Genomic DNA, 12,598 nt, shown 5'->3' on the forward strand with positions numbered 1-12,598 from the left:
TGTTGTAAGGCAGGTCCTCATCAGACATCACCGGCGACAACATCGCCTACGGGCACAAACGCACCATAGCTGGACCAGACAGGACTGGCAAAAAGTGCTCTTCACTGACGAGTTGCGGTTTTGTCTCACCAAGGGTGATGGTCGGATTCGCGTTTATCGTCGAAGGAATGAACGTTACACCAAGGCCTGTACTCTGGAGCGGGATCGATTTGGAGGTGAAGGATCCGTCGTGGTCTGGGGCGGTGTGTCACAGCATCATCGGGCTGAGCTTGTTGTCATTGCAGGCAATCTCAACGCTGTGCGTTACAGGGAAGACATCCTCCTCCCTCATGTGGTACCCATCCTGCAGGCTCATCCTGACATGACCCTCCAGCATGACAATGCCACCAGCCATACTGCTCATTCGGTGAGTGATTTCCTGCCAGATAGGAATGTCAGTGGTCTGCCATGGCCAGCGAAGAGCCCGGATCTCAATCCCATTCAGCACGTCTGGGACCTGTTGGATCGGAGGGTGAGGGCTAGGGCCATTCCCCCCAGAAATGTCCGGGAACTTGCAGGTGCCTTGGTGGAAGAGTGGGGTAAGATCTCACAGCAAGAACTGGCAAATCTGGTGCAGTCCATGAGGAGGAGATGCACTACAGTACTTAATGCAGCTGGTGGCCACACCAGATACTGACTGTTTGATTTTGACCCCCACCCCCTTTGTTCAGGGACACATTATTCCATTTCTGTTAGTCACATGTCTGTGGAACTTGTTCAGTTTATGTCTCAGTTGTTGAATCTTGTTATGTTCATACAAATATTTACACATGTTAAGTTTCCCGAAAATAAACGCAGTTGACAGTGAGAGGACGTTTCTTTTTTTGCTGAGTTTATACATACATACATACATTACATACATACATAGTACGTTCCGCCCCCCCGACCCGACAAAACATTTCCGGCAGCTGAATCTAGTTGCCTACCCCTGGCCTACTCTAGAGTACACTACTCTTAAAACAGACAACACGGTAGGGGTCTCAGCCAGGCTTACCAGCGTACATGTGGTAGGTGAGCCTCTCTATAAGCTTGACCACCGTGCCTGCTTTAATAATGGGTATCCCCGTCTTGCTCTGGACGCGATCTTCAAACACGATGTTCTCCTCTGAGTCGTGCACAGCGAAGCGGTATAGCTCTGGCGAGGGCAGGCGGAGGGGCTGAGCCTGCTCCTCGTGCTGCAGAACCGTGTCCAACATACGGTCCAGCGTGGAGCGGTACTGCAGGGTCACCAGCGCCGCCATCCAAGCCCCTTTCTCCTCCGTCGAGCGGGCGCAGAACACCACACAGTTCTCGTCTTTACCGACGAGTTCGAAGGCGTGTTTGAACTCCGCCGAGTCCTCGCGGTCCACGATGCGGACTTTCCGCAGGACGAACTTCTCCTTGAGACGGAACTCTGCCCCGCTTCCAGAACCGGGGAGTCGGGAGCTCTGATTGGCCTTGCAGCTGATCATGAGGCCGTCGAACAGGAAGTTGTGTCGCTCGTGTTTGGCGCCGGCGCGGAGGAGCGCCCCCTCCAGGATAAACTCTGAACAGCACTGGCCGATGTCCTTCCCCTCCCAGCCGTCGATGCTCTTCTGGATCTCGTTCATCCGCTTGATGGCCAGCTGCTTGCTGCGCACCTGACGGCTGTACAGACGGTACATGGGCTCGCTGGAGGAGTATGAGAAAGAGAGAGAGAGAGGGTGGTCAGGAAACTGAAGAATCAATCAAAACCTTTATTTAACTAGAATAATTGTTGAGAACACAATTTGTTTTTCATTAACAACCCGAAAACGAATCACATTTAATGTGTAGTATAGTAAGACGTGTGTATCTGCAGGGTGTGCTGCAGTGCGGAGGCGCAGCTACGTACCCAGGTTTGCGTCGAGGCAGGTGTTTGGCGTAGATGCGCTCCACGCTACACTGGAGGTTGAGCAGAGCGGTGATGGCCTGCTTCAAACACTCCCTGTCATCCTGCTCCTCACTGTGCTCCTGCAGCTGCTGCTCACAAAACACAAGGTGACAAGCATTAGGCATTGATGCATGTTTTAACGTATGCACAGAGCAACATTGATGCATGTTTTAACATATGCACAGAGCAACATTGATGTATATGTTTTAACGTATGCACAGAGCAACATTGATGCATATGTTTTAACGTATGCACAGAGCAACATTGATGCATGTTTTAATGTATGCACAGAGAAACATTGATGCATGGTTTAACGTATGCACAGAGCAACATTGATGCACGTTTTAACGTATGCACAGAGCAACATTGATGCACGTTTTAACGTATGCACAGAGCAACATATATGTATGTTTTAACGTATGCACAGAGCAACATTGATGCACGTTTTAAGGTATGCACAGAGCAACATTGATGTATGTTTTAACGTATGCACAGAGCAACATTGATGTATGTTTTAACGTATGCACAGAGCAACATTGATGCATATGTTTTAACGTATGCACAGAGCAACATTGATGCATGTTTTAATGTATGCACAGAGCAACATTGATGCACGTTTTAATGTATGCACAGAGCAACATTGATGCACGTTTTAATGTATGCACAGAGCAACATTGATGCACGTTTTAACGTATGCACAGAGCAACATTGATGCATGTTTTAACGTATGCACAGAACGACATTGATGCACGTTTTAACGTATGCACAGAGCGACATTGATGCACGTTTTAAGGTATGCACAGAGCGACATTGATATATGTTTTAATGTATGCACAGAGCGACATATATGTACGTTTTAACGTATGCACAGAGCGACATTGATATATGTTTTAATGTATGCACAGAGCAACATTGATGCGCGTTTTAACGTATGCACAGAGCAACATTGATGTATGTTTTAACGTATGCACAGAGCGACATTGATGTATGTTTTAATGTATGCACAGAGTGACATTGATGTATGTTTTAATGTATGCACAGAGCGACATTGATGCACGTTTTAACGTATGCACAGAGCAACATTGATGTATGTTTTAACGTATGCACATAGCAACATTGATGCATGGTTTAACGTATGCACAGAGCAACATTGATGTGTTTTAACGTATGCACAGAGCAACATTGATGCACGGTTTAACGTATGCACAGAGCAACATAAATGTATATGTTTTAACGTATGCACAGAGAAAATCACGTCCCTCATTACAGGAAGATACAAAAGTACTTGCACGGACACAATCCGTGGAGGTGATCGATGCCACAACAAGCAACAGATGCAGAGGGTCTGCTGGCAGATCACTACTAAAGGTTCAACTGATTGACTTGCTCATGGTTTACAAGACTTAAAGCTGAAATCTGCAAAAAGGGGGGGCGGGGAAACATTGTCCCCCCCCCCCCCCCCCCCAGCGTCTTTCGTTATTGTTTTTTTTAGTTTTTGTTGATGACACGGAGGAAAGGAGAATTGTGGTTTTAAAAAGGCCTCAGGACATGTCCTGCTGTTCTATTAAGTATGCACTGACGTCCCACGGTCTTTGCTGTTGTCACAACGCAAACCGACGTGGCAGTCAGCACCAACAACGGATTTCAGATATAATAACTAACTTTGACTGAGTTAAAACCAATCTATAGTCCACTGACAGGAATCAGGAGCTCTCAGATCCCGAACAGAGAGCTTGACCCTAATTTCCATACTTAACCACAAGATGGCGACTCATAAGGGGAATGACCAAAACACTGGCCATGATAAGCTTTAAGTCGAAACACTGGTCAACCTCACTGTGAGAAGGACATGCCTGGACTGTGTGTGTGTGTCTGTGTGTCTGTGTCTGTGTGTGTCAGACACTCACCTGCAGTAGTTCAAAGTAGTGCAAACAGTGGTATACAGGAACCATCATGAGCTGTGGCAGAACGTACTGAACCGCCTCCTTGAAACCTTCAGCTATGGACTGGAGAGACAACAACATTACAGATTACTGGAGAGACAGACTAGAGGGACTAGTACCTAACATAATATATATGGACTGGAGAGACAACATTACAGATTACTCTGGAGAGACAACAACATTACAGATTACCCTGGAGAGACAACAACATTACAGATTACCCTGGAGAGACAACAACATTACAGATTACCCTGGAGAGACAACAACATTACATATTACCCTGGAGAGACAACAACATTACAGATTACCCTGGAGAGACAACAACATTACAGATTACCCTGGAGAGACAACAACATTACATATTACCCTGGAGAGACAACAACATTACAGATTACCCTGGAGAGACAACAACATTACAGATTACCCTGGAGAGACAACAACATTACAGATTACCCTGGAGAGACAACAACATTACAGATTACCCTGGAGAGACAACAACATTACAGATTACCCTGGAGAGACAACAACATTACAGATTACCCTGGAGAGACAACAACATTACAGATTACCCTGGAGACACAACAACATGACATATTACCGTAGAGACAGACAACATTACTTTACATATTACCGTAGAGACAGACAACATTACTTTACATATTACCGTAGAGACAGACAACATTACTTTACATATTACTGCAGAGACACAGACCCAACAACATTACATATTACTGTAGAGACACAGACCCAACAACATTACATATTACTGCAGAGACACAGACCCAACAACATTACATATTACTGCAGAGACACAGACCCAACAACATTACATATTACTGCAGAGACACAGACCCAACAACATTACATATTACTGCAGAGACACAGACCCAACAACATTACATATTACTGCAGAGACACAGACCCAACAACATTACATATTACTGCAGAGACACAGACCCAACAACATTACATATTACTGCAGAGACACAGACCCAACAACATTACATATTACTGTAGAGACACAGACCCAACAACATTACATATTACTGCAGAGACACAGACCCAACAACATTACATATTACTGTAGAGACACAGACCCAACAACATTACATATTACTGTAGAGACACAGACCCAACAACATTACATATTACTGTAGAGACACAGACCCAACAACATTACATATTACTGCAGAGACACAGACCCAACAACATTACATATTACTGTAGAGACACAGACCCAACAACATTACATATTACTGCAGAGACACAGACCCAACAACATTACATATTACTGCAGAGACACAGACCCAACAACATTACATATTACTGTAGAGACACAGACCCAACAACATTACATATTACTGCAGAGACACAGACCCAACAACATTACATATTACTGCAGAGACACAGACCCAACAACATTACATATTACTGCAGAGACAAAGACAACCTAGAAACAGAGAGAACAGGAGAGACAGGGTCCCTCTGCTATGGACTGAAGAGAATATAAAAACCATGGATGACAGAGAGAGAGAGAGGGAGAGAAAAAAAGAGGAGACAAATAGGGTAGTAGGGGTTGCTATATAGTATCCTCCCTCCTGCTCCCTAGTAGGGGTTGTTATATAGTATCCTACCTCCTGCTCCCTAGTAGGGGTTGCTATATAGTATCCTCCCTCCTGCTCCCTAGTAGGGGTTGTTATATAGTATCCTCCCTCCTGCTCCCTAGTAGGGGTTGCTATATAGTATCCTCCCTCCTGCTCTCTAGTAGGGGTTGTTATATAGTATCCTCCCTCCTGCTCCCTAGTAGGGGTTGTTATATAGTATCCTCCCTCCTGCTCCCTAGTAGGGGTTGTTATATAGTATCCTCCCTCCTGCTCTCTAGTAGGGGTTGTTATATAGTATCCTCCCTCCTGCTCCCTAGTAGGGGTTGTTATATAGTATCCTCCCTCCTGCTCCCTAGTAGGGGTTGTTATATAGTATCCTCCCTCCTGCTCTCTAGTAGGGGTTGTTATATAGTATCCTCCCTCCTGCTCCCTAGTAGGGGTTGTTATATAGTATCCTCCCTCCTGCTCTCTAGTAGGGGTTGTTATATAGTATCCTCCCTCCTGCTCCCTAGTAGGGGTTGTTATATAGTATCCTCCCTCCTGCTCCCTAGTAGGGGTTGTTATAGTATCCTCCCTCCTGCTCCCTAGTAGGGGTTGTTATATAGTATCCTCCCTCCTGCTCCCTAGTAGGGGTTGTTATATAGTATCCTCCCTCCTGCTCCCTAGTAGGGGTTGTTATATAGTATCCTCCCTCCTGCTCCCTAGTAGGGGTTGTTATATAGTATCCTCCCTCCTGCTCCTTAGTAGGGGTTGTTATATAGTATCCTCCCTCCTGCTCCCTAGTAGGGGTTGTTATATAGTATCCTCCCTCCTGCTCCCTAGTAGGGGTTGTTATATAGTATCCTCCCTCCTGCTCTCCAGTAGGGGTTGTCAGATCCTCCTCTCCACCCTCTCCGAGTTGGGCATCTCCGGCGCGGCCCACGCCTGGATTGCGTCCTACCTGACAGGTCGCTCCTACCAGGTGGCGTGGCGAGAATCTGTCTCCTCACCACGTGCTCTCACCACTGGTGTCCCCCAGGGCTCTGTTCTAGGCCCTCTCCTATTCTCGCTATACACCAAGTCACTTGGCTCTGTCATAACCTCACATGGTCTCTCCTATCATTGCTATGCAGACGACACACAATTAATCTTCTCCTTTCCCCCTTCTGATGACCAGGTGGCGAATCGCATCTCTGCATGTCTGGCAGACATATCAGTGTGGATGACGGATCACCACCTCAAGCTGAACCTCGGCAAGACGGAGCTGCTCTTCCTCCCGGGGAAGGACTGCCCGTTCCATGATCTCGCCATCACGGTTGACAACTCCATTGTGTCCTCCTCCCAGAGCGCTAAGAACCTTGGCGTGATCCTGGACAACACCCTGTCGTTCTCAAATAACATCAAGGTGGTGGCCCGTTCCTGTAGGTTCATGCTCTACAACATCCGCAGAGTACGACCCTGCCTCACACAGGAAGCGGCGCAGGTCCTAATCCAGGCACTTGTCATCTCCCGTCTGGATTACTGCAACTCGCTGTTGGCTGGGCTCCCTGCCTGTGCCATTAAACCCCTACAACTCATCCAGAACGCCGCAGCCCGTCTGGTGTTCAACCTTCCCAAGTTCTCTCACGTCACCCCGCTCCTCCGCTCTCTCCACTGGCTTCCAATTGAAGCTCGCATCCGCTACAAGACCATGGTGCTTGCCTACGGAGCTGTGAGGGGAACGGCACCTCAGTACCTTCAGGCTCTGATCAGGCCCTACACCCAAACAAGGGCACTGCGTTCATCCACCTCTGGCCTGCTCGCCTCCCTACCACTGAGGAAGTACAGTTCCCGCTCAGCCCAGTCAAAACTGTTCGCCGCTCTGGCACCCCAATGGTGGAACAAACTCCCTCACGACGCCAGGACAGCGGAGTCAATCACCACCTTCCGGAGACACCTGAAACCCCACCTCTTTAAGGAATACCTAGGATAGGATAAAGTAATCCTTCTGACCCCCCCCCCCCCCTTAAAAGATTTAGATGCACTATTGTAAAGTGGCTGTTCCACTGGATGTCATAAGGTGAATGCACCAATTTGTAAGTCGCTCTGGATAAGAGCGTCTGCTAAATGACTTAAATGTAAATGTAAATGTTGTTATATAGTATCCTCCCTCCTGCTCCCTAGTAGGGGTTGTTATATAGTATCCTCCCTCCTGTTCCCTAGTAGGGGTTGTTATATAGTATCCTCCCTCCTGCTCTCTAGTAGGGGTTATTATATAGTATCCTCCCTCCTGCTCCCTAGTAGGGGTTGTTATATAGTATCCTCCCTCCTGCTCCCTAGTAGGGGTTGTTATATAGTATCCTCCCTCCTGCTCCCTAGTAGGGGTTGTTATATAGTATCCTCCCTCCTGCTCCCTAGTAGGGGTTGTTATATAGTATCCTCCCTCCTGCTCCTTAGTAGGGGTTGTTATATAGTATCCTCCCTCCTGCTCCCTAGTAGGGGTTGTTATATAGTATCCTCCCTCCTGCTCCCTAGTAGGGGTTGTTATATAGTATCCTCCCTCCTGCTCCCTAGTAGGGGTTGTTATATAGTATTCTCCCTCCTGCTCCCTAGTAGGGGTTGTTATATAGTATCCCCCCTCCTGCTCCCTAGTAGGGGTTGTTATATAGTATCCTCCCTCCTGCTCTCTAGTAGGGGTTGTTATATAGTATCCTCCCTCCTGCTCCCTAGTAGGGGTTGTTATATAGTATCCTCCCTCCTGCTCCCTAGTAGGGGTTGTTATATAGTATCCTCCCTCCTGCTCCCTAGTAGGGGATGTTATATAGTATCCTCCCTCCTGCTCCCTAGTAGTGGTTGTTATATAGTATCCTCCCTCCTGCTCCCTAGTAGGGGTTGTTATATAGTATTCTCCCTCCTGCTCCCTAGTAGGGGTTGTTATATAGTATCCCCCCTCCTGCTCCCTAGTAGGGGTTGTTATATAGTATCCTCCCTCCTGCTCTCTAGTAGGGGTTGTTATATAGTATCCTCCCTCCTGCTCCCTAGTAGGGGTTGTTATATAGTATCCTCCCTCCTGCTCTCTAGTAGGGGTTGTTATATAGTATCCTCCCTCCTGCTCCCTAGTAGGGGTTGTTATATAGTATTCTCCCTCCTGCTCCCTAGTAGGGGTTGTTATATAGTATCCCCCCTCCTGCTCCCTAGTAGGGGTTGTTATATAGTATCCTCCCTCCTGCTCTCTAGTAGGGGTTGTTATATAGTATCCCCCCTCCTGCTCCCTAGTAGGGGTTGTTATATAGTATCCTCCCTCCTGCTCTCTAGTAGGGGTTGTTATATAGTATCCTCCCTCCTGCTCCCTAGTAGGGGTTGTTATATAGTATCCTCCCTCCTGCTCTCTAGTAGGGGTTGTTATATAGTATCCTCCCTCCTGCTCCCTAGTAGGGGTTGTTATATAGTATTCTCCCTCCTGCTCCCTAGTAGGGGTTGTTATATAGTATCCCCCCTCCTGCTCCCTAGTAGGGGTTGTTATATAGTATCCTCCCTCCTGCTCTCTAGTAGGGGTTGTTATATAGTATCCTCCCTCCTGCTCCCTAGTAGGGGTTGTTATATAGTATCCTCCCTCCTGCTCCTTAGTAGGGGTTGTTATATAGTATCCTCCCTCCTGCTCCCTAGTAGGGGTTGTTATATAGTATCCTCCCTCCTGTTCCCTAGTAGGGGTTGTTATATAGTATCCTCCCTCCTGCTCTCTAGTAGGGGTTATTATATAGTATCCTCCCTCCTGCTCCCTAGTAGGGGTTGTTATATAGTATCCTCCCTCCTGCTCCCTAGTAGGGGTTGTTATATAGTATCCACCCTCCTGCTCTCTAGTAGGGGTTGTTATATAGTATCCTCCCTCCTGCTCCCTAGTAGGGGTTGTTATATAGTATCCTCCCTCCTGCTCCCTAGTAGGGGTTGTTATATAGTATCCTCCCTCCTGCTCCCTAGTAGGGGTTGTTATATAGTATCCTCCCTCCTGCTCTCTAGTAGGGGTTGTTATATAGTATCCTCCCTCCTTCTCCCTAGTAGGGGTTGTTATATAGTATCCTCCCTCCTGCTCTCTAGTAGGGGTTGTTATATAGTATCCTCCCTCTTTCTCCCTAGTAGCGGTTGTTATATAGTATCCTCCCTCCTGCTCTCTAGTAGGGGTTGTTATATAGTATCCTCCCTCCTGCTCCCTAGTAGGGGTTGTTATATAGTATCCTCCCTCCTGCTCCCTAGTAGGGGTTGTTATATAGTATTCTCCCTCCTGCTCCCTAGTAGGGGTTGTTATATAGTATCCCCCCTCCTGCTCCCTAGTAGGGGTTGTTATATAGTATCCTCCCTCCTGCTCTCTAGTAGGGGTTGTTATATAGTATCCTCCCTCCTGCTCCCTAGTAGGGGTTGTTATATAGTATCCTCCCTCCTGCTCCTTAGTAGGGGTTGTTATATAGTATCCTCCCTCCTGATCCCTAGTAGGGGTTGTTATATAGTATCCTCCCTCCTGCTCCGTAGATAGATGATCCTAAATCAATACTCTACTACTTAAGACTCCACACTACAGCCTCCTCTGGTGCTCTCAGCCTCCTCTGGTGCCCTCTGGTGCTCTCTGTGTGTCTGTGTGGAGAGACATTCAGACTACAGACTACATAGCCTGCCTGCCCCATACTGTCTGTCTGTCCGTGGGGAGAGATAGTGAGTTCTGTCTGTCTGTCTGTCTGTCTGTCTGTCTGTCTGTCTGTCTGTCTGTCTGTCTGTCTGTCTGTCTGTCTGTCTGTCTGTCTGTCTGTCTGTCTGTCTGTCTGTCTGTCTGTCTGTCTGTCTGTCTGTCTGTCTGTCTGGGGAGAGATAGTGAGTTCTGTAAACACACAAACAGAGATATTAGAATGGAGCTCCAAACACTGGCAAATGACAAAACAATAACTATTGAAACAATGTAACCCTCTCTCAGTTTTACCCTAGTTCATTAAAATAAAAAGGAACAATACAACGAAACACCACGATGGGGAACACACACACAGCAGTGCAATAAGCACAGCTTGTACCCTTTCAGATCAGAGGTAGCCCCCCCTCTCCTCTTTTATCCCTCCTTCCCTCCCCCTCAAACCCCTCTCTCCCCTCCCACCCCTCTCCTCTACCCTTCTCACCCATCTCCTTCCCTCCCCTCTCCCTCCCCCTCCATCTCCTTCCCTCTCTCTCTCTCTCTCCTCCTCTCCGTCATCTGCTCTCCTCGACTGTACGCATCCCAAATGGTGTCCTATTCCCTATGTAGTGCACTACTTTTGACCAGAGCCCAGGGCCCTATATAGGGAGCCATTCTGGACTCAGCAGGGCCTGGGCTATTTTTAAAGGCCATGTAATTTAGCCACAATACCAGACGCTGCAGAGTGCAGTGGCTGAGTGCTCCACAGACACATCTCTCTGACAGAGAGCAGGGGAGGAAGGGAGAGGAGGGGGGAGAGGAGAGGAGGGGGGAGAGGAGAGGAGGGGGAAAGGGGAGAAGAGGAGAGAAGGGGGGAGTGAGTGAGATGATGGGAGAATACAAAATGAGAAAGTAGAAAACGAGAGCGAGAGAGCGAGAAAGAGCGAGAGAGAAAGAGCGAGAGAGAGAGTGCGAGAGAGAGAGTGCGAGAGAGAGAGAGTGCGAGAGAGAGAGAGCGCGAGAGAGAGAGAGCGCGAGAGAGAAAGAGCGAGAGAGAGAAAGAGCGAGAGAGAGAAAGAGCGAGAGAGAGAAAGAGCGAGAGAGAGAAAGAGCGAGAGCGAGAAAGAGCGAGAGCGAGAGTGCGAGAGAGCGCGCGAGAGAGAGAGAGCGCAAGAGAGCGAGAAAGAGAGAGTGAGTGCGAGAGAGAGAGAAAGAGGGAGAGAGAAAGAGCGAGAGCGAGAGAAAGCGCAAGAGAGAGAGAGAGAGAAAGAGCGAGAAAGAGCGAGCGACTACTGAGGATACACTCCCTGACAGACTTCTAAATAAACAGCACCTCTAAGCAATCAGTCCTGAGAGCAACTGGTGTTTATGTGTCATTATACAACAGGTGGAACTAATCCTGAATGCTGATTGGTTAAAACCGCATTCCAGCCGGTGTCTATTCCACAAGTTAGCGCCGGCTAAATCTATGACATTAAAATGCCTGTTTACTCTGATCCATCTGACTGCCTCATCAGCCCAGCCAGGCAATTTATAAACTTGATCTCCACTATAAAAAGCATCTAGACATTATCTCACATTTCTTTTTGACTAACATTTAGTTTTCAACAGCAGAGATTTGTATAAACCTTGCTGTCTGTCTCTAAAACGAAATGCAGCTAGTTTGAAGTCTTTCCAGCTTCAGTTTGAAGTGATTGTGTTAGCTGTGTTGTTGGCTAGCTCCTCTGAACAACAGTGTCCTGACGAGTGAGCACATTGTCTATGCCAGGCGAAATCACGCCTCATTAGCTCATTGTAATGGATGTGTCTAAATAAATGTCACTAGAAAACAGCTTAAACAAATGCAAATGCAGCTACTGTTGTTATTCTGTCTGCTCTGTTTGACGTGACTGTAAGTTAGCCGTAGTTGGCTAGCTAGCAAGCAAGGGATAAGAACGTTGCCAGCCAGTATGACAATAGAACATTTAGAACGAACGACTGGGTTGTATCCATAGATACAGAACAAAATGACTGAATGAATGAGTCGCGTTTCTGGCAACCAAACCGATAGAATGAATGACCAGCCAGCTTGGGTAGCAACTCTAGATTTTGTGTCGGGACTATATGTTGTGGAAGGATGAAATAGTATTAAGACAGACAGACAGCCCTGACGACCAGACAGACAGCCCTGACGACCAGACAGACAGCCCTGACGACCAGACAGACAGCCCTGACGACCAGACAGACAGCCCTGACGACCAGACAGACAGCCCTGACGACCAGACAGACAGCCCTGATGACCAGACAGACAGCCCTGATGACCAGACAGACAGCTCTGACGACAAGACACAGCCCTGACGACCAGACAGACAGTCACGGGTCGCTCACTTGTCACGGGTCTGCTGCTAGCTACCGTTCATTAAATAGCTGTTATGTGGCGACATTTACCTGGAGTAAGCCAACCTTTGAAACGAAAACCCACAAACGAAAAGGAGGACGAATCACATTTAAAAAAAAAAAGAAGTTTTGTGAG

At 47.5% G+C, this 12,598-nt stretch overlaps 1 protein-coding gene across 1 annotated transcript in view; it reads right to left on the reverse strand.

Annotated features, from left to right (window-relative positions):
• sos2 (son of sevenless homolog 2 (Drosophila)) overlaps positions 1 to 12,598 on the reverse strand; it is a 103,635-nt gene that overhangs the window by 21,232 nt on the left and 69,805 nt on the right. Inside the window, exons 8-10 of the mRNA XM_039009204.1 lie at positions 3,838 to 3,936; positions 1,892 to 2,019; positions 1,034 to 1,689 (exon numbers count right to left, since the gene is read on the reverse strand). Of these exons, the coding sequence (XP_038865132.1) occupies positions 1,034 to 1,689; positions 1,892 to 2,019; positions 3,838 to 3,936 (883 nt within the window). The remainder of the gene's footprint in view (positions 1 to 1,033; positions 1,690 to 1,891; positions 2,020 to 3,837; positions 3,937 to 12,598) is intronic.

This window comes from Salvelinus namaycush, chromosome 15 (genome assembly GCF_016432855.1).
Source record: "Salvelinus namaycush isolate Seneca chromosome 15, SaNama_1.0, whole genome shotgun sequence".
NCBI lineage: Eukaryota > Metazoa > Chordata > Actinopteri > Salmoniformes > Salmonidae > Salvelinus > Salvelinus namaycush.